Genomic DNA, 25,630 nt, shown 5'->3' on the forward strand with positions numbered 1-25,630 from the left:
CCAGTGCCTGATGACTATTTTAAAACAGGCAACTATGGAGATAGTGGATGCTCTGCTTGCTATCTTCCAAAATTCTACATACATTCTGGAACAATTACCAGTTGGGAGAAAGCAAGTGTAGTTGGTTAGTTACAGGATTCTATTACTGATCAATATAGGACATTTGGGCAATAAAAGAATTGACTAATCAATAATGATGAATTTATTACCATATAAATTGTACAAGACGCAAATGCTGCAGCTGAACAGGTACTTCATAAAAACTGCAATAGCATATATTCAATTGAATTAAAAAGAGACAATAAATACAAAAGATAGATTGATAATAACTTTCACAGTTACCATAGAGCATTTAAGAGTGACTATGCAACAGTGCAGAGCCATGGCTCCAGAACATTTAAATTCAAGTTTTATTTATCTTCTGATTGTACAAATACACCCTGATGAGGTTTTCGGTGTAGCACACAGCAAAGACACATACAGACATAACACACATAGAGACAAACAATATAAATGATATTTGGTCTGTTCTTCAGGCTTCTGTACTATCTGTCTGCAGATCTGTGACCAGGGAAATGGGGGCCCTTTATGATGTTGGCTGCCTTCTAGATGCAGCACTTCACTTAGATGCACTCAATCAGAGCCTGTAATGCCATGTTTGCCACTTTCAGAATTCCTGGGCACACAAATGACCAAGCCAGGTCATTCAACCTGTCAATATACTTGCCACAATGAACCTGTAGAAATTTGATAGAGTATTCAAAAATACGGCAATCTCCTTTGGCAGTAGAGGCATCGGTGTGCCTTCTTCACAGTTGTCTCATCAATGTGCTAGCAACAGGAGAGGTCTTCTAAAATAAGGACTCTCTGAAATTTGAAGGTACTAACACTCTCAATCTCTGTCCCATCAATGCAGACAGGTGCGTAGTTCCTTAGCCTCTCTTTCATAAAAATCAATAACTAGTTCCTTGATCTTGGCAATGTTGAGAGCAAGATTGTTGTTCTGACACCACCCAACCAGATTCTCGATTTCCATCCTGTACTCTGACTCAATTTCCAGTTTTCAGCTAAAAAGGCAGTGTTGTCAGTGAATTTGGAAACTGAGTTAGATACAAAATTGTCTACTCAATCATGAATGCACAGGTAATAGAGTAGGGGACTAAACATTTAGCTTTGGGGTTCCCCTATATTTTTGGTCATTCAGGGGGTGGAGATTTTCCTCATCCACACTGATTGGGGTCTGCTGATGTAGAAGTCGAGAATCCAGGTTCAGAGGGACAAACCAGGACCCAGATCATTTATCTTGGTCATGGGTTTTACTGGAATGTTGGTGCCGAATGCCAAGCTGTAGTCAGTGAATAACAACTTGATGTTCCAGGTGATCTAATGCAGTGTGGCAGCCCACAAGATGATGTTGCCATTGACCTCTTGTAATGATAGGCGAACTGAATTGGGTTTAGGTCCTTCCTGAGACAGGAGTTGATCTGCTCCATTACCATCCTCTCAAAGCACTTCTTCACATTAGACACAGGGCCACTGTCTGATAGTGGTTGAGACAAGTCATCTTGCTCTTGTGCACCAGGGTAATAAATGTCCTTTTTAAGCAGTGGGGGCCTCTGACTATTGTAGTGAGAGGTTGAAAATGTCTGCAAAAACTCCAGCTACTTAGTTCTCACGGGTTTCATTACTTAGCTATGTACACTGTCTGGAGCAGAGCTCCTCTGAGGATTCACCCTCCTGAAGGTTCTGTTCATATCAGTCTGAGAAACTGAGAGCACAGAGTCACCGGATGCTTTAAGGACTCATGAAGGTGCTTCATTGTTGCCCTTTCTGAAGCAAGCAGAGAAAGCATTCACATTCGGAAGGGATGTATTGCAGTTAATACTTCCTTGTTTCTCCCTATAGAATGTGATGACACAGCTGTTAAGGGTCTGTCAGAGATTCTAGCTTGGTTCAGAATTGCCTCCTTCTATTAGTGATGGCTTTTTGGAGCTTGTGCCTGGTTTTTCTCAATCTCCCGACGAACCCCATATGAAAAGTTATGAAAAGGAGCTCCTTTAGACAAATCTTTTGGATCAAATCTGTTGATATAGTGTCTTTGGCTTTCAAACAGCCCTTGATAAGGTGCTGTACAAAAAATAAATAAAGTAACAGCACACAGTACTGGGGATTACATTCAGGAGCAGATTGAGGATTGGTTAATGGACAGAGTACAAATAAATGAATCCGTTTAGAGTTTGAGATTGGTGTGGGGGGCTCAGCCATACATTATTAATATCAGCCATACATTATCAATATCAGTGATTTGTACAAGGATGCTAACTGCAATGTACACAACTAGGTGGCAAGAGGCTATGAAGAGAATGCAGAGGGTGCAGGAAGATACAGACAGATTAAGTGAAAGTGCAAGGACATGGCAAGTGGAATATAAAGTTGAAAATGGGAACAGTCAAGTTTTTTTTCTGATATCATGGATATGAGGTGATGTTCCCTCTGGCTAGCATGAATAGAACAAGGAAGCAATCTCTCAACAAATGGGTTGCCCACTCTGAACTTAGATGAGAGGAAATTTCTCCATTAAGAAGAAATCTGGAATTTTAATGTAAGTGGATTGTGGAGGCTCAATTGGCATATACATTCAAGAAATAGATAGGGGTTTTGGATACAGCAGCAGAGCCACACACTACAAGTCACAGTTTCAGCAATCTCTTGTTCTGTTTATGGATTTACCTTGGGTTTGGTCATGTGGATTTATCTTGGGTTTTTTTGTTTCCTTTTACATTCCACTGGATGGAAAGGTAATTGATTAGTATAACTTTCATCTAGTATAGGTGGCTGTTAGGAGATTCAAGGGAAATTGTTCCATATCAGCTTACAGGGAAATTGGCAGCGAATAGGATTGATGAGATAGTGCTGAGAGCTGAGAGATGGATTCCTTTCATCTGTCATCAAAATGAGAAAAGGGGGAAAAAATAGGAAGTAGCATTGGAAAGTTGCTGATATGGAGATCAGCTATCATCTTATTGAATGACAGAGCACGCATAATGGAATGAATGGCTTAGCTCTACTTAGAACCATAGAACATTACAGCACATAATCAGGCCCCTTCAGCCCATGTAATCTGTGCAGAACCATTTTGTTTGCCTTGTCCCACTGACCTGCACCCAGTCCATAGCCCTCCATACATCTCCCATCCAGGTATCTGTCCAAATTCCTCTTAAATGTTAAAATTCAACCCGCATTCAAAACTTCAGCTGGCAGCTCATTCCACACTCACACCACTCTCTGTGTGAAGAGGTTCCCCCTAATGTTCCCACTAAACTTTTTTTGGCCTTTCTCCAATTTAGAATCTCAACCCGAGGCCCAGACATATCTTTCTCCATAATTCTTCTTTCTTTGGCTTGGCTTCGCGGACGAAGATTTATGGAGGGGGTAAAAAGTCCACGTCAGCTACAGGCTCGTTTGTGGCTGACAAGTCCGATGCGGGACAGGCAGACACGATTGCAGCGGTTGCAAGGGAAAATTGGTTGGTTGGGTGTTGGGTTTTTCCTCCTTTGCCTTTTGTCAGTGAGGTGGGCTCTGCGGTCTTCTTCAAAGGAGGTTGCTGCCCGCCAAACTGTGAGGCGCCCCAAAATGTTGCCCTACTTATTCTTAATCTTGCATGTTCTTGAAGAATAAAAGAGAAGAAAAGATCAGGAAGTTCAGAGCTTCAAATCTTGTGAGCCAGTGGGAGAATATCTAAATTCATGGTGTTCAAGAGGCAAGATTTTGATGATTCCTAATATCTTGGAGGCTTGCACAGCCAGAGGGTATTGAGATGAAGCTATGAATGGAAACAAAACCAAAATGGGAATTTTAAAGTCAAGCATGACTGCAAGCAAATGATAATCTAAGGCACACATGTCAAACTCTGGCCCGCGGGCCAAATTTGGCCCGCGATATAATTATATTTGGCCCGCAAGATCATTTAAAAAATGTATTAGAGGTGGCCCGCCCTGCAGCGAGAGCCGATGCTGTTTTTTGGTAATGTCACCCCCACCATCCTACCCCTTCAATGCACATCCTTCACCATTGTAACACGAGAAATTGTAACACGAGAAGTCTGTCGATGTCATCAGCCGGCAAGCCAGTTGGAAGGCCCCCGCACAACCAGTCACTTCTCCCACCTGTCGAGCAGTGCGGCGGATGGGCGAGCGCCTGTGATTTCCTGTCGGCGCGACGGGCATGGCAGGCTGCGCACGGCCCCCGGGCAGCGCGAGCCCCGCGCGACTGGCACCGGACAGCCCTTCCACAGCGCAAGCGCACTTCTCCCGGTCGCCACGGCCTTCAGAGCTTGCACCCGCGCGGACCCCTGGGACGGCTGGTTCGGCCCTGCACATGAAGAGAGAGATGGTGGCTGTCCGCAAAGGCTGATCGGCAGCACGCTGGGCCTGAGTGGGTGGGTAAGCAGGGGTGGGCAGAGGGTGTAGGTGAGGAGTAATGGGCAGGGGAAGTTATGGTGGTGCGAGGGGCAGTTAGAGGGAGGGATGAGTAGAAGGAGGGGTGGATAGGGAAGAGGTAAAAGGGGAGGGGCAGGGCGAGTAAGGGAGGGGTGATTAGAGGGTGAGAGACGGGTAGAGGGAGGAACAGGTTGAGGGGAGAGGCAGTAGAGGGGTGTGTATAGCATGGGGTGGGTAGAGGCAGAGCGAGTGGAGTGAGGGGTGAGTAGAGGTTGGGTAAAGAACTGGTCAGGTAGAGGGATGGTGGGTCGACGGTGAATAGAGGCCTAGAGCCTGAGGAGTGAGCAGGAAATGCTGAGTCCTGATGCAGGCCAAAATGTACACAGCCTGTGAATGCTGACTACATCTCGACAGGGACCAAATGTGTTTCCCTCAGGTCAAGCAAAGGGTGAACTTGAGCTACCTACTCCTGACCTGTAACATTATCCTCCTAAAGTTATATCCTAAAGTTTAACATTACATATGTTGAAAGAAGAGAAAACATGCAGATATTGTTGAAAAATTTCAATAAATATTTAGTTTGGCCCTCGACTTAGTCCAAGTTTTTAATTTTGGCCCTCCGTGAATTTGAGTTTGACACCCCTGATCTAAGGTAATGAGTGAGTAGAGCTCTTGGATAGCAATGATTGGATCATTTCAAATTTTGGGAGGGGAGACTGGAAAAGGTAGCCAGAAGTGCATTGTAATTATCAAGTCAAGTGGGAGCATGGTTTGGGGGAGGTGTAACATGATGGAAAACTAAGTGAGTGTGTCACCAACAGCTCTGAGGAAAATTTCTGTATTTTTAGGAGTTTTTTTTTCTTCAAAACATTCCTTTTCTATTTACCAAAAAGTGGTAAAAAGAAACCAATGACATCTCCTGTGGCTTTGGAAGGAGGGAAAACTAAGGAGTCGACTTGGTTCGACTCTGCTCCTGACTCAAGGACAAGCCTTGGGACAGAGGTCTGAGCCACCCCTGAGGAAAGTGCCTCTCCCGTTCATGGGAGAGAGGCAATTCCCCAGCTGTTGGTGCAAGGAGACCCTTGCACCAGTGGTGAGAGCAAGGGTTGGCAGCTCTTCTCTCCTGGCTTGCAGGCTGCAGAACTGCTTGGAAAATCTGTTAGTGGACTCCTCGAAGTGCAGGAGCTGGAGTTATTTCTTTCTATTTATTTATTTATTTGTTTAAATCGAAAATCCTCTGAAGGAGAGGAAGAGAAGGAATTGCAACTATCCAAAACTTGTGCAAGAAAGAAGGAAGTAAAGGCAAGAGTTTTACCCACAGATGAGTAAAAGAATATCAGCCAATAATAGACATTAATATTAAGCTGGATAAGCTTAATGATATACAGGAGGGTATGATTATGTTTCAAAATGCCCTTCTGGAAATGACAAATAGGCTCAGTGATACTGAGGATTAGTTGGCAAATAATGGACTCAAGACTGAATAAAGATGAGGCTGAAGTTAAAGCCTGGCATAAAGAAAAAGAACAGACATGACAGAAATTGAATGTTTTGAGAACTACAGTAGATGTAACAAAAGAATAGACAAGGGAGATGGAAAAATTGGAAAAGGAGATTACAGTTTTGGAAAAGGACTTTCAATGAGTGGGCTCTGAGGATAAACAGGCAGTTAATTAATAAAAAGCTAAAGTATAATACAATATATACACATAAAATGGAAAAAAAAATGTTAAGATCTAAAAAGATACACTATGAAACTAGGGGAAAGAGCCCACAAGGTCCTCTCCTGGCAGTTGAAAATAGAAAAAGCCTCCAGAACAATAAATGCGATTAAGGTAGATTCAGACAGGATATCTTACAAAGCGGAGGATATGAATGAAGCTTTCAAGCAATATTATGTTAATTTATATAAATCTCAATCAGTGGTGGGGGGGGGGGATTTGAATAAAATTGCAAATTTCCTGTCAGAACTGGATCTCAAAGAAAAGGAGGGGTTAAATGCTCCTTTTACTCAAATTGAGATAGCGGAAGCATTGGCCATCTTGCAAATTAATAAATCCCCAGAAGAGGATGGAGTTTCACTGGAAATTTATAAGGAATTTAAAGATTTATTAATACCTCTGTTTATAGAGGTATTAGATTAGGCAGTGTTGACCCACACTCTTCTAGAGTTTATTTCAAAAGCAGTTATTATGGTGATTCCAAAAATAGATAGGAATCCATTGAAACCATCATCTTATAGACCCATATCACTTTTGAATACAGATTATAAAATTATTGCCCAAAGCCTTGGCAAATAGATTGGCAACTTCTTTGCCTAAATTAATAAATGCTGATTAAAGTGGCTTTGTGCAGGGGATGCAATTGGCAAACAATGTATGTAGATTCCTCAGTATTATATATTTGACACAATCAAGAGATGACTTGAGTGTCACCATAGCTACAGATGCAGAGAAAGCATGTCAGACAGGAGTGGGACTTTCTAATGAAAGTGATGGAAAAATTTGGAATAGGACAAACATTTATTAATTGGGTTAGAGCTCTATATTCTGAGCCTAAAGCTAATATAATAACAAATAGTCAAATTTCATCATCATTCCCACCATCCAGATCGAGCAGACAAGGTTGTCCATCATCTCCAGCTCATTTTCTTCTGGCTACTGAATCCATTCATCTAGATCCAGACATAAAGGGCATCAGGAAGAACAAAATCAATTTATTTGCTGAGGATGTTCTGATATATCTGACAGAACCAGTTAACTCATTATAAAAATTGCAGTCTAAATTGGAAGATTTTGGGGTTATATCAGATAATAAAGTAAATTGGGACAAGAGCGAAGATATGCCACTTACAGTTGTGAATTATGAACAAATTAAGAGAAATTCTCAATTTAAGTTGCCGCTCCATGGGATTAAATATTTAGGTATCAAGGTAGATAACAACCTGAAGAATTTATCAAATTGAATCATTTTCCCTTGCTTCAGAAAACTAAGGATGATCTTAATAAATGGATGACCCTCCCAATAACTTTGTTTGGAAGGGTCAACAGTATTAAAATAAATGTGCTCCCTAGAGTACAATATTTTTTTCAAAGTTTGCCTGTTCCTATACCTCAGAGATTCTTTCAAAACCTTAATAAATGCATCAGGAAGTTTCTGTGGAAAGGTGAGCCTTCCAAAAGTCCCTACTGATAAATTACCTTGGAATTATGAATTAGGAGGATTAACACTTGGGGTTTAAAAATAAAAAATAAAAATTGGGGAACCCAAATGAAGTTTGTCACCTTCCTCTTTGACGGTGGAGACAAGTCTTAATGTAAAATTGATAAAATTGGAGTTGCACAAGCTTGGTGAGAGGATAGCAGAAAACCTATATCTGGCCCTAGCATATAATTACAATATGGAATAAAGTTAAAGGTCAAATTGGGGATAAAGGTGTTGGGGGGGGGGGGGCGGGGGTTTCACCCAAAATACCAAAGCTCAAAATATGTTATTGGATATAAGCCCACCCTCTGCTGGACATGACGCCCACGTCATGATGCCACTCTTCCACCTATTTAACCCTATGGCTCAGTAGCCATGTTAGAAGTAAAGGATGAGAAAGCATCACGTCTCTGAGTCTTAATTGTGTGAGTGCATACACAACAGTGGCGATGAGGATGGGATGTGAAATGAACCCCACATATATTCTTTTCCATGCACCAACCGAGAGAAGGAAAACAACTGAAGGTAGAAAACGACTACCTAACAACCCCAACAAGTTCCCGCCAAAAGATCAGGCAAAACCACACCATGATGGCAGAGGGAAAGTTCGGTGAATTCAACAAAGCAGAAGAAAGTGGGGAATAACCATGTAGAATGGTTTAACCACTATTGTGTAACCCACAATATTGTGGAAGGTCCAGTAAACTGCAAACGTGCCCTCTTCCTTAGTATAATAGGCAGCAAAGCATTTGACCTTTTTAAGACCTTGCTGGCCCTGGAAGATCCAGGGATGAAGACATTCAACGAATTATGCACAGCTCTAAGAAACCATCTAAGCCCTAGACCACCAGTTATGGCAGAAAGGAGACAAGAACCAGGAGAAACAGTAAATGAATACCTGGCATCATCGTGCAAACTGGTGGAGTACTGTAATTTTGAGCAGTTTCTAAATCAGGCACTGTGAGACAAATTAGTAATGGGGCTGGCAAATCGCCAAGCAAGGCAAAAATTGTTAGCCATGAATGAAGACGTTACACTACAAATTGCATACAGAACTGCTTGCAGCTCTGAAATGGCAGATAAAAACTTGGATGGGGTCAATCAGACCTACAGGTTGGGAGGTCTTCCCACCAACAATGCTTCAGTTGCGGGAAATATAACCACCAACCAGAAAACTGTTTCTTCAAAATTTCTAAATGCAACTATTGCAATACAGAAGGACATATCAATGCTAAATGTTCTCTTCTAAAGTGCAGGTGGCCTGCAAATAAACAGGCAGCTAAAGTCAAAACAACTGCAGAGAGAGGCAACCTAGCAAAGAAAATGATAACAGCCTTCAGGACTTTCAAGCTCCTGAAATTTCAGCTCCTGAGATATTACACATCCGAGGAATAACGGAGGAAACACAGCAATCATACAACTAAAAATAAATGGACACCCCTGAAGATAGAGTTAGACATAGGGACAGAGTTGTCCCTAATGCCGTTACATGTAAAGGAATGCTTTCTACCACGCCTTACAGTAAAAACAACTGAAATAACTCTGATTCTGTCTCCTGTAACAGATCTTAAAAAGTGTTTGGAAAATGTATGGTCCAAGTACAATACAAACAGCAGGATTCAAAAACATTCTCTCTACGTCGTAGATACCCAGGGACCAGCAATTTTCAGAAGAAACTGGCTGGAAATTGGTTCAATACTAAATGTAAACCTCCAAGCCAGAACTCAACCAAATCCTCAACAACCACGCAGTGGTTTTCCAACAAGAGTTGGGGAAAAATTAAAGGTGTTCAAGCCAAAATGCAGTTAAAATATATGCAGAACCAAAATTCTTCAAAGCCAGAACAGTCTCATTTGCTATGAAAGGGAACATTGAGGCTGAATTAAACAGACTAAAAAATGAAGGCATATTGGAATCAATAGAATACAATGATTGGGCAGCGCCCATCATGCCATATGAAAAGCAAACTGGGAGATTCGCATTTGCGGCGATTACCAAGTCACTATCAGTCCATCACTCAAAATACCCAAACACCCCATGCCCAAGACAGAAGAATTGTTCCAAACACTAAACGGAGGGGAAAAATTCACAAAACTAGATTTGTCACAAGCATATCAACAGATGGAATAGACAAAAAAAAAAATCAAGGGAATATGTGACAATCAATCCCCATCTAGGATTATTCACCTGACGGAACTTCAGCAGCACCTGTGATTTTTCAAGCAACGATGGACAAATTATTACATGGACTCTCAGTTGGGGGTTACCTAGATGATATCATCATCACGGGCCAAAATGACAGTGAACACTTACAAAGCATTGAAAAGGTTTTAACCCAGATTGCAACAGGCTAATATATGATTACAAAAACGACAAATGTGCCTTCTGGCTGCCCTCAGTGACATACTTGGGATTTACAATCAACAACGAGGGGTACAAATGAATCCAGCAGGAACAGAAGCCATTTACAAGGCCCCATATTGTACGGTAAAAACATCATGAGATGGGACCAGAGAAGGAGTCACCCAGTACTAAGGAGTAACAGAATGCAGATGTGACTTGTACACTCAAGATAAGCTTTGCACTAACAAGAATGATGTGCAGCAGACTAACAGAGAAGGATAGCAACAGTTTATTCATTGGACAATGTAATGGTATGATAATTTACTAAGTACGTATCCTGAGGTATAAAAAAAACACTACTTGCTGATAACGGCAGAATGCGCCTTCTCCAACTAACACTGTTAGTTGCAAGTGTTACAATCCGGTAATAAAGAACAAAGAACCTTGATTTCGACTCAGTCTGGTGTCTGACTCACTCATTCATGAACAAAGCAGATCTAACAATACCCAACCAACAAATCGGAATTACAGTCCTTCCTAGGACTTGTTTAATCACTACCGAAAACATATCCCTAATATGTCAACACTATGCAGCCCGCTGAACCAATTACTCAAGAAAGATCAAACATGGTATTGGAACAAAGAAACTATAAACACAGTCGATTAACTAAAGGAAATACTAACATCAAAAAAATGCGCGCAGTGAACTGAGATTCACTGGTGGTGTGTTATACTGATGGCTGACTCTGCCCCATCTACCCATATATAACCATTTCCCCGTCTAAACCCTGAGCCCTTGTGAAGAACACTTTAAGACCCTACCCTCCATTATAAGCTAATAGAAGCATATGTTCTCCCTCTAGTTATGAGAGCTTTTATTCACGTTACAATGTTCTGATCCACTACGACACTAGTAAAGAAGTTACACTAGCCGTGGATGCTTCACCAGTGGGATGAGGAGCGGTACTATCCCAAAATCACAGAAAAAGGTAAGCAACCAGTAGTGTATGCTTCCCAAACATTAACCACAACTAGAAAAAGAAGGATTTGCAATAATTTTTGGTGTAAAAAAAAATTCCATCAATATCTTTACAGAAGAAATTTCACCCTGATCACAGGCAAGAAGCTTCTTAGTTTACTCCTGGGGCCACACAAAAGTATACCAGTATTAGCTGCAGCCAGAATTCAAAGATGGATCATGCTACTAGTGATGTATAACAATGATACAAAACAAACCAGGAACACTCAACAGCCATTCAGATGCCTTATCACGCATGCTGCTACCCGAGACAGAACAACGAGAAAAAAATATTAAAACGGACAGTAGAGGCAGCAGCCATCAACCACGAACAACTCAACAACTGCCCATTACAGCCCAGATGATTTGAAAGGAAACCCGAAAAGAGGCAACATGAAGCAAGGTCCTATGCTTCACCCTTAATGGGTGGCCCGAATCTGAAGTCATCCCAGGAGATCTAAAACCTTACCACACACATCGCCATGAACTATCAGTCGAAGAAGTATGTTTACTATGCAATTATTCCAGCCAAAATGGCAAACTACCATTTTATCAGAACTGCACCACAACCATCTAGGAATGGTATGAAAGAAGGCACTGGCCCGGATGCATGTCTGGTGGCCCTCCATAAACAGAGACATTGAAACAACAGTAAGAGAATGCAAAGTATGCCAGTCAATGCAGCCAAAAATGCCGCAAGCCGAAACTAGCTAACCCATGGAAATGGCCATCTAAGCACTGGCATCGGATTCACATAGACTTCGTTGGACCATTCATGGGTGAGACTTTCCTTATAGCTGTGGACGCACACTCCAAATGGCCAGTAGTTTCACAGCTGAAAAACATCAAAGTAGATCATATGATTGACCGTCTACGAGCTATCTTTGCCACTTACGGATTGCCTCATGAAGTCATTACGGACAATGGGCCCCAATTTAAATCAGAATATTTTTTAAAGATTTATGCGTGACAACAACGTCAGACATATTTTGTTCTCACCCTATCACCCAAGTACTAATAGGGAGGCAGTGCGTTTTGTACAAACATTCAAAAAAGCAATGAAAATCATGAAACTTCTCAATGCTTCCTGGACACACAAAATTGCAGATTTCCTATTGGGATACAGAAACACGCAGCATTCTACCACAAAACGCACCCCAGCAGAACTAACGTTTGGCCACAACCTGCAGACCAGGCTATCAACACTTCTTCCAGATCTGGGTCTCTAATTGCAAAAAACAGTACCTCACCTAGAGCATTGGAAGTGGGCGAGAGAGTTCTAGTACAAAATTATATACAATATAAAGACCCATGGACGGTAGGAATAATCTTACAAAAATTGAGCCCCTGCTCATACTCTGTTCTAGTGGGGGACAGATTGTGGAAGTGACACACTGATTAATTATGAGCATTGACTGACTAAAGTCCATGAACTGCTTCATAAACTGGAGGAGTTGGAACTAGATATGCCATGGCCTGCCCCGACCATCCCACCCCTCAGGCCAAGTGAGGGGGGGCAGAGACGGTCACTGAGCCAAGGAGTCCAGTGAGGAGTCCAGCAACTGAGACACGCAGTGAGGAGGGTACTGAAGACAGGCAGTTGCCGCTGAAGGTCAGTGAAGGTGGCAGTCGCCAACAACTTGACTATCTACAGATCCCGAGCAAAATCCAGCACTGCAAACCACGCCAAAGCAGACCAAAAGAGAAAGACCACCAGAATGCTTTAAGGACCTTGTGCTCTGATTATTATTAAGTATTTTCCCTTTTATAATTATAATTACTCATGAGATGTATTCTAATTTTCACTTGTAGTCCTGAGCCCAATGTAATCTTATTAGTTAGAAGGGGCCCAGTAGGCATTCACACGGGGGGGTGGAGGGGGAATGAGGAAGAAAGAGTGTTGGGTATAAGCCCACCCTCTGCTGGACATCATGATGCTTTCATCATGATATCACCCTTCCATATAGATAACCCTGTGTTTCAGTAGCCATGTTAGTCTAATAGAAGTAAAGCATCAGTTCTCAGAGTCTTAATTGTGTGAGTATATACACAACACATGTTAATTCCATTAATGATTGATAATAAAAACCATGGACGCTTGGTCCCAGAAAAGGGTCAAGTGTTTTGAGGAATGTTATGAGCAGCGACAATTTATGACATTTGAGCAAATTAGGTAAAAATATGGAGTTTTAAATACATCTTTTTTTCTGCTATCTTCAGTAAAGATCTTATTTAAGGGACAAATTAGGTCTAGCACTAACCTTACTGTAGTGTAGCAAAGTAAAGACTGGTTCAAAAGGAAACAAAAAAAATTGATTTCAAAAATGTATTCCTTAATTCAGGTGGGAACATCTAAACGAGGGCTTAATAAATCAAGGAAAAGGTGGGAATCAGATTTGAGTATTTCAAATAGAGAAATTGATCCATTTTGTTGGAATGACTTAACACGATTAATGGAAGGTATTGGCTAGAGCAGTAGAACCTCTTGCATCAGCTATACCTTACTCCACAAGTTTCATAAATTGAAGTCAGATATATCAGACCATGTATTAGATATGGTGAAGAAATAGGTACTTTCTTGCATTAAACCTGGTCATGCCCTAAAGTGAGGCCTTTCTGGGAAGATTTGGGTAATCCCCTGGAAATAATTTTCTGGAATTAGATACCCTCAGGTACGTGAATTACTTTTATTGGGGTATTTATAGAAGACACAGACCTGAAATGAAGCTGTCAAAATATCAATTAAAATTAATTAAGCTCACTTTACCAATGGCCAGGAAATGCATAGAAGTTGCTTGGAAATCTGATTCCTAACTAGATTTAGCCTACTGGAAGAGAGAAATTCATAATTGTGTTCCCCTGGAGAAGATCACTTAAAACCTCAGAATGTACTTTTAAGAATATGGAATTCATACCCAAGGTACATTGGGGTAAATCTTAACGATTCCCCCGTCCTGTCTCTTCCCCCTGGTGTTCGCAGCACTGAGGACCCTGGATAAGTAAGGTTATTTGTCCAAGGAGAAGCCAAGCTTTTCTTTTTCTTATTCTTTCTCTTCTTACTTTTTATTCTTTTTTCTTGTTTCTTGGGGAGGGGGTTGGGTGGGAGGGTTCCTCTTATTTTGTTCTTCTTTCTCTATTTTCTTTCTATTATTCTATTCTCCCTTTAGTTCAACATGGACATTGAATTTGCATTTTTGTAGTATTATTGTAATTTTTCTTTCTTTATGATAATTGAATCACATGTTGACTTTTTTTCTCACTTTAATATCATCATGTGGATCGCTATTTGTATGATTTTGTTAACATTATGGATATTGATGTATTACTTTTTGATTATTCTTCGCTTTGACTGCATGTTGAGTGAAAATTATCAAAATAACATAATCAAAAAGGGGGAACATGGTTCATGCAGATAATTTCTTTTAATCACAAAATTAATACCAGTCTTGCATCATTCATCAGAATCAGAATTTATTCTCATGAACAAGTCACAAAATTTGTTGTTTTGTGGCAGCATCACAGGGCAAACATTCATATAAACCAACTTACAACAATAAATAAAAATAGTGCAAGAAAAGTTGAAGTAAGGCAGTGTCTTTGATTCATTGATCATTCAGGAATCTGATGGCAGCGGAGAAGAAGCTCTTCATGACTCTTCATTTGATTAAAATGATCGATTAGCGAACAATCATTTGATGGGTAAAGAAGAAGATATAGTTGAGCTTGTGATGTACCCAGAGTAAAGGGGAGGATGATAGGATGAGTGCAACGGAAAGTTACCACAATTTTTTTTAAAAGCAGTTACCCAATCATATTTCTCACAATTTAGGTCATTCACCTCATAAATGCTATACCAATTCTCAGAGCAATCCTATTCCCCTACTTATTTCCCTGTAACCATCATCTTTCATGTGTCCATCAAAACTCCTCCCAGTTCAATTTAAAGAAGAAGATGAAATAAAGTATAAACCAAAACAAAGTTGGGAAAAAGATTTAAACACAGAGATAAAGAATGAAACATGGGAGAAGTTATGTATAGGAACAATGAGGAACATGCTAAATAGTAGATTATGTGTGATTCAATTTAACTGGCTGCACAGATTATATATTCCTCCTTAGAAATTAAAAGAATGGTTCCCAAAAGCATCGGATAGATGTTTTTGTGGCAAAAAAAGAGATTGGAACAATATTACATGCAATTTGGACATGCTCAAAAGTAAAAACTTTCTGGGAAGATCTAAACCTAATATTAAACAAAAAAAAAAAAAATCACAAAAAAATTACACCAAAAGATCCAAAAAAATTTCTGTTAAATAATATAAAAGACAAAAAAATTAGGACTAAAAATAGACAAAGCCCAAATAAAATGTATTATGATGGCACTAGCAGTCACCAAAAAATGTATTATGACAACCTGGAAATTGAAACAAACCTTAAAATACAACAGCGGTACAGAAATAAACAAGTATATTCCATTAGAAAAAATTACATACAATCTGAAAGACAAGTGTACATTATTCGAACAAATTTGGGAACCATTCATAAAATATGTCAGAGAATGCCGACCACAAACCTCCATCTCGTAAAACAACATAATTATAAGCACAATAAGATTTAAGTATGTGAAAGTAGACGATACAATTTTTTCCCCTTTTTTTTTGATTATTTCTTTGTTTTAAGTGTTTTATCATTTATTGATTTTTGATGAGGGTGTGGAAGGGGAGAGAGGAAGTGGGAAGGAAAAAATGTCACTATGTATATATTGTTGATCATTTGTGGATGTTGTTATTGATATGACAATGCAAAAATTAAAAATTTTAAAAATCTTCTCCCGGTTCACTTACCACTCACCTACCACGAATGTTTATTTATATTGGCCAATGGCCTACCAAACAGCCCGACTTAGGGACATGTGATGAAACTGGAAAATCCGAGAGAAATCCACATACAGCATGGAGCAGGCCCTTTCACTGAACTTGTCCACACCAATTGACTTCATTCTATGCTTATCAAATTTGTCCGCATTTGGTCCATATTTCTCCAAGCTGTTCCTATCCATACACCTGCCCAAATGTCTTTTAAACATTGTAATTGTACCCACTTCTATAACTTCTTCCGGCAGCTTATTCCAGAGACGGGCATGGATTACCCATAGAGTAGAGAAGTTGCCTCTCAAGACCCTCTTAATTCTCTACCCTCATACTTTAAACCTGTATTCTCTTGTTCTAGGATCACCTACCCTGGAAAAATACAACTGCACAGCCCCTCCTTCATTAATCCATCAACTCTTAAAAAAAATCAGATTTATAAGACACAATCCCTCCTCCCAATACATACAAAGCCATGTTGACTTCCTTTAATTAATCCTTGATTATCCAAATGTTGGTAGATACAATTCCTCAAAATTCCCTCCAGCAATCTTCCTACTAACGTCAGATTCATTGGCAGGTAGTTGCCTGGCTTGTTCCTTGTTACTATTTATAAATAACAGAATATTAATTACCATCACTTCACTCAAAGTCAAAAAGCGGCTGCTAAGGGGATGACAATCAGCTTGCTAGCGCCTGACAGCCCCCCTCCCCGCTGCTCCTGCCCCCCGGCGCAGATGTCAAGGCTGGGGCGGCCGGCGAGGGGTGGCCGGCCTAGACGTCCCACGCCGGCTACCCCAGCCCTGACGTCCCGAAGTGACAGGAGCCGGAGTGCGCTCCGAGGCACCTCCCATGCAGCTGTCCCTTTCAGGTGGCCAGTGCTGCACTTTTAGCGCTGCCATCTGAACGACCATTCCACAGGTCTGAATCCGCTTCTGCAGGCACATTCTTGGCAGAGAATGCACCTGAAGGCAGTTTATATTGCCAAATGGGCTCTCAGTAATGTCTCAAGAACCTGGGGCTTGTTCTGTTAAAGATTTGCCCTTCTCAGTGTGGCCTGCACTGTTTGCAGCCAAAACATACTTGTATCAAAATCAGAGGAAATTATATCCATGTTTCAGTTACATGTCAATGCACACCTCAAAGTTCCTCTGCAAATCAGAAGCATGTGAAACAATGGAACTCACAAAAGGCTATGAATTTCTATTGGAATTCAACATGTAAACAATTCAACTTCAAGAACACGTGGAGCTCAGTTATTTCATATGCAGCATGCTAAATCATCTTTGTGTGTGCAACAATAGATTTGAACGTGAATGACAGGCAACAATCTAAGCATTAAATGATGCCTTTAAATTCTCAATATACCTCCACTAATTTATTCAGGAAACTGAATAGGTTCATAAAATCCAGGAACAGAAGTAAGCCATTCAGCCCATCAAGTCCGCTCCACAAATCCACCCTGAGCTGAACTGTTCTCACATCTACCATATATTCCAGCAGATAGGTCAACCCCCTCCCTTTTTAGCCTCATTTTAATGGTTTTATGATATATCCGGCATACAAGTCAACTCCTATTTTCTGTCTGTCTGGGCCTCCCAGCAACAACCCAATTTTTTTTTTTTTTTAAATACACACCAAATCGCCAAGTAACAAAGCTGTAAATTAAGTTAAAAAAGTTTTTAAAAACCCTTGGCCTACTGGGCTGGAGCGGCGAACTCATTCTCCTGAATAGGAGCGACGACATCGTTCTCCCGGCAGGAGCCTCGGACCTACATGGCAGGAGCAGCAACTTTATTCTCTAGAGCAGGAGTGGGAACCTCCCTCCGGGAATAACGAGGTCACCGCTCTTGCTCCAGAGAATGAGGTCACCGCTTCTGCCACATAGAAGAAGCAGTGACCTCATTCTCCCAAGCAGGAGTGGCGACCTCGGCTTGTGTGGAAGGAGCAGGGACCTTAGGCTCTATAATTATAGAATGCCTGGGTGGGTTATAGTGGCACCTGGCAGTGGGGAGGTTTCAGGGAATGGCAGCTCCAGGAGTGGGGATGTGCTTCCAAGGTTGACTAATATGCTGAATGGGCACTTCTAGGGTTGACTTATATGCCAGATCGGCATAGATTGGATTGAGCTGAATTTAAGGTCTCAAAAGTTGATCCAGCGTACAAGTCGACCCCCCCCCCCCCCCCCATTTTTTGAGTGATTTTTGAGGGTTTTACAACTTGATTTATACGCCAAAATATACGATAGTTCCAAATTCTGACCTTTTCCCCAAATCCCTTGATACCCTGACTAATTAGATACCTATTAATCTCTTTCTTAAACTTCTCCAATGATCAGGCTTCCACATCTGTATGTGGCAATGAATTCCACAAATTCACAACCCTCTAATGAAATTTCTCCTTATCTCGGTTTTAAATGGGTACCTTCTCTGTGACTGTGCCCTCTTGTCCTGGATTCACTCACCAAGGGAAACATCTTATTTCCATATACTATGTCCAAACCTTTCAACATTCAAAAGATTTCTATGAGATCCCCTCTCATTCTTCTATACTCCAATATATTCCAAGAGCCACTAAACGTTCCTTATATTTTAGCCCTTGTATTCCAGGAATCATTCAAATCTTCTCTGTCCTCTCTCCAACATCATTACATCCCTTCTAAGATAAGGGGCTTACATTGCACAGTACTCAAAATGAGGTTTCACCAGTGCCCTCTACACCACTTTACTTTTTTTTATATACACTATTCCTCATGAAATGAATGCCAACATGGCATTCGCTTTATTTACTGCCAATCCAACCTGATGGTTAATCTTTAGATTATCCTGCACAAGAACCCCCAAGTCCCTTTTGCATTTCTGAATTTTGAATTTTCTCCCCATCCAAACATCTGCCTGTTTATTTTCTCTTCCAAAATGTACATTTCTCAACATAGTATCTCATCTGCCATTTCTTTGCCCCTTCTCCTAAGCTGTCCAAGTCTCTGCAATCTTCTGGTTCCTTCAACACTTCCTACTCCACCACCCATCTTCACCACAAAACCATTCAATCCATAATCTAAATCATCAATATACATTGTAAAAAGTTGCGATCTCTTGGAAAGATGAAGTTGAGATAAAAGTAAATCGTTGGCATAATAAATTGAGGTCTTGTATTTATATGGAGAAAATAACATATAATTTGTATGATAATTATGATTTTTTTTGTTAAGATGTGGTCGCCTTATTTGAAATGTATGAATTTAGTAATATCTTAAACTTCTGTATGTATTTTTTTCAATGCTTCCCTTGTGGGGTCTGTTGAAGGTGGGGGCAATGGGATGGGATAGTTGTAGTTCTATTAACCATCAACCAACCACAAATTTCTTTATTTCCACCCTTTGCTTTTTGCTTATCAGCCAATACTCCACCCAATCTAATATCTTTCCTGTAATTACATGGGCTCTTGTCTTATTAAACAGGCTCTTATATGGCACCTTATTGAAGGCCTTTTGAAAATCCAAACACACAATATCCACACCCTCTCCCTAGTCCATCCTACTTGAAATTTACTCAAAAAATTCCAATAGGTTGGTCAGGTAGGATCTTCTGATCATAAAACCATGTTGGCTGGCTTGGACCTATCATGTCATGTATCTGGAGTATTTTTCTTGGAATACATCTATCCTGCACTGAACTTTCTTTATTTCTTGTGGAAATATCCTACAATTCTGCTCTGCCATCCCTCCATCTTGTTTACTTTTCCAGTCAACTTGGGCCAGTACCTCTCTCATACCATTGTAATTTCCTCTGTTCCACTGAAATATTGACACACCTAATATCAGCTTTTCCTTTTCAAATTTGAAAATGAAGTCAATCATATTACAATCACTACTTTCTTAAGGTTCCATTACCTTAATTCCCTAATCACCTCAGGTTCATCACACATCACCCAATCCAAAACCACTGATCCGCTGGTGGGTTAATGGATAAACTGCTCCAAAAAGTCATCACATAGGCATTCTACAAACTCTCTCTCCAAGATCCAATACCTTCCTGACTTTCCTAATCCTCTTTCGTGTTAAAAATCCCCCATAATTATTTTGACATTTTCCTTCTGAAACACTTTTTCTATTTCCAGCTGTCCAGCAGCACTTCCCAGCAGCTGTTTTGGGGCCTGTACATAACTGCTAATAGGGTCTTTTACCATTGCCATTTCTTAACTCAACCCATAAGAATTCTACCACTTCTGACTCTATGTCCCTTCTTTCTAGTGATTTAATACCATCAGAGCCACGCCACCCACTCTACCTACCTGCCCATCTTTCCTATACAGTGTGTACTCTTGGACATTCAGCTCCCAATCTTGGACATTAAGCCATGTCTTGGTGATGGCCTTAATGTCATATCTTTCAATCTGTAGCTGTACAACAAGATCACCTACTTTATTCCCAATGTTCTGGACATTTAAGTTCAGTACCCTTAGACCAGTATCTGCTACAGATTTTGCTGTATTTCTATTGTATAGCAAATTATCTTCTCTTTTCACCTGCCTGTCCTTTTTGTCTTCTTTGCTGCACATTATGCCTAATGAAGCACCTAATCTCAGAAATAATCCATGAAGAAAATACCAACTGGTCCCCATTTCAGGCAAGTCAAAACACTATAGAAATATCAGAACCATTCTACCAGTTAGAATAAGTTAAATAGCTTTCTGATATTTAAAATGAGACCATTATCTCTTTCTTGCAGTGGAATGACAACTTGGAGCTCAAATATTGCATCATGACATTAGTGCTGGAATGAAAGTATTCAGCAGGGCAGGCATGCAAAGAGAACGAAGAGAGTATTTCAGCTCAATGGTCTACAAATGTTGCATGGGCAGTTATAATTTCAGCACTTTGTTTTTGTTTCAAGATTTTCAACATCTGTAGATTTTTTTACATTTTTAAACCTTAGACCAACTTTTTGGATCTATCATTCTTTCCCCCATAACTGTGAGAATATGTGCTTCATTGAATAAAACTTGATTCATTGAAGGAAAAAGATAATTGTGATTGCAAACAACTAAATAAAGTTTCAGAAGATATCACTGTACTAGGAATCTTCACAAGGATTGGAACATTGAACAGCACAGGAACAGGCAATATCTGTGCTAAACACAATGTCCAAATCAAACGAAAAATCTGCTTCTTGCACCTGATAGACACCTTCCAATACCCTTCATGTTCATGTGTCTTTCTGGAAGCTCCCTAATCAATACTATTGTACTGTTTATACAGAACTTCCACCGCTAATCCTGCTAGCCTGTTTCAGGCACCTATCACATCTTTTGTAAAATATTTGCTCACACATTTCCCTTAAACTTCCTCCTCTATCCTTAAATGCATGTCGTCTAGTGTGTGATGCTTTTGCTCTGGGGCAAAGATGCTGACTGTCCACCCCATCAATGCCTCATAATTTTAAACTCCTCAATGTCACCCCATAGCCTCCTACACTCCAGAGAAAACGACCCAAGTTTGTCCAATATCTCTCAATGATTTACTTTCTAAACCAGACAACAATTCGGTAAACCTCTTCTGTACCATTTCCAATGTCTCCATATCCTTCATGTCGTGGGGCAACCGGAATTGCATGCAGAATTCCAAGTTCAGATTTATTGTCAGAGTACATACATGACATCACTAACAGCCCTGAGATTCTTTTTCCTGTGGGCTAGGGAGAATTTCTACTTATCGGTAACTGTAAATTATTCTTCTTTGGCTTGGCTTCGCAGACGAAGATTTATGGAGGGGTAAAGTCCACGTCAGCTGCAGGCTCATTTGTGGCTGACAAGTCCGATGCGGGACAGGCAGACACGATTGCAGCGGTTGCAAGGGAGGGGGGGGGGGGGGGGATCCTTTTATGAAGTTGCCGACTTTCTTGAGCCAATGCCTCAAATAGGTAGGTGTCTGACTGGTTGCATCACCGCCAGGTTTGGTAATCCAAGCACTCGAAAACACAGAAGGTAGCAAACATGATTCTGACCACCCCTCCATTGCAGACACCTACCTATTTGAGGCATTGGCTCAAGAAAGTCGGCAACTTCATAAAAGGACCCCCCCCCCCCACCCCCACCATTACCCTGGTCATAACTTCTTCTCACCGCTACCTTCAGAGACAAGGTACAGAAACCTGAAGTCCAGCACCTCCGTGTTCAAGAATAGTTGCCTTCGAGTAGAAGGTCCAGAAGCATGAAATCCAGTACCTCTATGTTCAAGGACAGTTTCTTTTTCTAGCAGCTATCTTCACCTTGTTGCATTTATCATGGACTGCTCCGCCAACACTGTTTGCATCTTTGTAACCCCACTTTTTGTTTCTTGCACTATTGTGAATATTTATTAACTCTATCTTTTGTATTTATTTCTCTTTAATTTAAGATGTACTCTTTGTAGTTATTATAACAAAGGTATCTGTTCAGCAGTAGCAAGCAAATTCGGTGCATATGCACATATACAATGTGTATGACAATAAAGATTATTTGACACCTATCCTGTTGCCTAAGCAAATTATCAGTGCATTGAAGAACTAGGACTGTCAACAACCTTCTCCTGGTGGGACAAGCCCTATTTGATCTTACCCTTCCTCCATTGGAGTGTCAAGCTGCAAACACTTGACAGCCACATTGATCCTCCAGTCGCTGTGCCGTGCTCGGAACACTACGCCATAGCCTCCCCTGCTGATGTAGTGAAGGTCCACCAACTTCTGGTAGGGAACCACGTCGAGGGTGGACGAGATGGGAGAGAAGCTGCTCCCTCCTGAGCACTCCATGACTCCCGTCCGTCACTGCCGACGCGCGCTCATCCTTCGAGGTCAGGCTCACCCCGCCCAACCCACCAGGACACGTCACGGCAGGCGCGAGCTGCGAATGAACCGTTGAGAGTCACGCTCCGAGGCGGAAGGCTGATCACGAGGCTGGAACGGGAAGAAGGAGCAGCTGCCGCTCTTTCGGCCCTTCGTGAACAGGAATTCCCCCGCCCGCCCCCAATTCATAGTCCTTCCGCCTTTTCACCGTCAGCTCCTGCGCAGTCAGCCAGAGGCCACACCTTTTACGGGAACCAAAAGCAACTTTGGTGAGAGGACTTTCCAATTGATCCTTTTTTTGGGGGGGGGAACATATCGTTTGGTGGCCCCTCCCTCAATCCAAGCTACGAAGCGCTTCCGCCTGAATCCGGATCGCACATAATGCACGTAAAGTAATAAAGGCGATGCAATTGCAGCCCTTGGAAATGGATGCCCCGCCCCGCCCAGTCAGCCGTAAATGCCGCTTCGCGCCCACACGGAGAATGGAAGTAGAATCTACGGATTGCAGAATAGGTGATCCGCCATCGGAATGTCATCACTCGACAAGTCCATTTAACTCATTCGGAGGAACAGCCGCATCAGAAATGAGCTTCCCACGCCTTAGACTCAAATTCACAGGCACCTCCCCTCTGGCCGGAGGACTCAGATCACAGCTACTACCCCAGCTATCTCTTTCCTCACTTCCCACAGCAACATGGGGACAGCTCTGGGGACTTATCAATATCCAACACTTCCTCTTCCTTAACCTCAACACTGGAGAATGGCAAATGTAGTCCCCTGTTTAAAAAAAGTTAATAGGGAGAATCCTGGGAATTATAGCACAATGAGTCTTACATCAGTGGTGTGTAAACTATTGGAGAGGATTCTTAAGGATAGGATCTATGAGGATTTGGAGAAGTACAGTCTACTCAAGGATAGACAGCATGGCTTTGTAAAGGGAAGGTTGTACCTCACGAGTCTAATTGAGTATTTTGAGAAGATAACAAAAGAAATTGATGAGGATAAAGGCAGTAGATGTGGTCTACATGGATTTTAGTAAATGTTCCATTATTGTCATGTAATACTACATTTAGAATGTAACAAACGTGAAATTCTTTAATTTTTCTCTACCATAAGGCAGACAGGAAGGATGTCATTCGGTTGGAAAAGGTGGAGAGAAGATTCACAGGGATGTTACTGGAATTGAAGAGCTTGAATGATAAGGAGATGCTGGATAGACTGGAATTTGTTTCCCAGGAGTGTTGACAGCTGCAGAGTAACTTTATGCAGTGCTCCTGGTGCTGCTGTAATGACAGCGTTGCCACTGGTGTGGACCTGGGAGACCAGAGGTCAGAGGCACAGCTCTGAGGGGTTCAACTCCCCAGTCCTAATGCCAATGTTTCCATACAGGATTTAAAAGGGCTGTTAAAGGAGCTGATGATGTTTTATTAAAATCCTGCAACCACAGGGTCTCTGCCTAAGGTGACAGCACCTATGCTTGGCAGCGGCCATAAGGGTTGCATGCTCTGGTAAGTAGTGGACTAATGCAGGGCACCAGAAACAGGAAGAAAAACTCTCCCCCAACCCCAAGAAAGAAAAGCAGAGAAGATGACCCAACAGGACTGTGACCATGGCAGCAGACCAGCTAGAGGCTCAGCAGCTGGAGGAGAGGCTGCAGGTGACATGTGATCGAAGCACTCTATAACAGCTCATTGCCTCTGTTAGGAATTAAAGTACCTTTAAAGAAATTGCTCGAGACAAAAATTGAGAACAAAGAACATTTATTACTACAACAATGCAAAGTTGGGTGCTTCCCCTTACCCTGGGAATACACACACATACTGGGGCTCACCCAACTTTTATACAGTCAATTTCAGTATCAGAATGCCCTCCCCCTTACATTCTTCTGCCCCCTGGATGGGTTTGGCATAGGTAATCCTTCCTGCCTATGTGCAGTTTCAGTACACTTGGAGGACCAGGGGGGGTATCCTGTCGGTGTCCCTTCATGTCATTGTCCTTATTCACACCTTCCTGATTCTCAGGGCTACAGTCTCTTGATATGCAGAGTTGACTCATTCTATCTAGGGTTGGCTAATTTCATATGTATAAATCTGTGTATGGTTAGCTAATTAGAAATGTATGACTTGGTACTTCTGTCCAGGGCTAGGAGACCCTTATCTGATCCAGACTACCTCAACTTCCTACATTCTATTGTACCTTACCATTCCTTATCTTAGTGCTATGGTCTTGTCACAAAGACTAGAAGATTCTTATGTTAATCGTGCTGACTCTGCTTTCCTGCATCCTAAGCCCCAAACTTATCCTGTTTGAACTGGTTTCAGCCATTTTACTGATGAACTTCAGTTTCTTCCATGTTCATAATTTTAGGTCAATTTTCCCATCTCTCACAATCCTCACTTTTCTTTTAGATCAGTAATACTGATCTTTCACCATGATCAGTGTTACTGATCTTTGGTTACTAGTGTCAGTGTGACTGATCCCCCCCCCCCCCCTCCTCACTTTTCTTTTAGATCAGTAATACTGATCTTTCAAGTGTAAGGTGTAGTTTTACCCAGCTGGTCAATAACTGAATTTTAATGTCTGTGTAAAGTCTTTAGGTAGGGGAGCACCATGAAGGTCAGAGTAGCGAGTCCAGCTGCTTATTAGGGTTGCGAGTATCAGGCTCCAGTTCTCAGTAAAGAGTCTAGTCCAGCCCACACGTTGAAACATTGAAGCAGTGTCTTTGAACCACCCGACTTTTGTAAGCGTTGTCCTGACGAAGTCTGTGAGAGACGCTGCCTTCAGCAGCGAACGAGTAGCAGTCTGTGAGAGACGCTGCCTTCAGCAGCGAACGAGTAGTCAGGCGGTTCCGTTGAATTGTGGCTAGTATCTGATGTCCTCTTCAGCCCCGAACCCTAGGACCACCGATCTCCGAAGGCTGTTTGGAGCCTGATATTA

At 41.5% G+C, this 25,630-nt stretch overlaps 1 protein-coding gene across 6 annotated transcripts in view; it reads right to left on the reverse strand.

Annotated features, from left to right (window-relative positions):
* ripk2 (receptor-interacting serine-threonine kinase 2) overlaps positions 1-22,977 on the reverse strand; it is a 134,537-nt gene extending 111,560 nt beyond the window's left edge. The window contains exon 1 of one of the 6 annotated variants that reach the window (XM_069921977.1): positions 22,470-22,974. In XM_069921977.1, the coding sequence (XP_069778078.1) occupies positions 22,470-22,660 (191 nt within the window). In that variant the 5' untranslated portion in view covers positions 22,661-22,974. Of the gene's footprint in view, positions 1-22,469 lie in introns of all 6 variants that reach the window. The other 5 variants (XM_069921976.1, XM_069921978.1, XM_069921974.1 and 2 more) reach the window with 5 other exon arrangements.
* Positions 22,978-25,630: the final 2,653 nt, after the last annotated feature.

Source organism: Narcine bancroftii, chromosome 2 (assembly GCF_036971445.1).
Source record: "Narcine bancroftii isolate sNarBan1 chromosome 2, sNarBan1.hap1, whole genome shotgun sequence".
NCBI lineage: Eukaryota > Metazoa > Chordata > Chondrichthyes > Torpediniformes > Narcinidae > Narcine > Narcine bancroftii.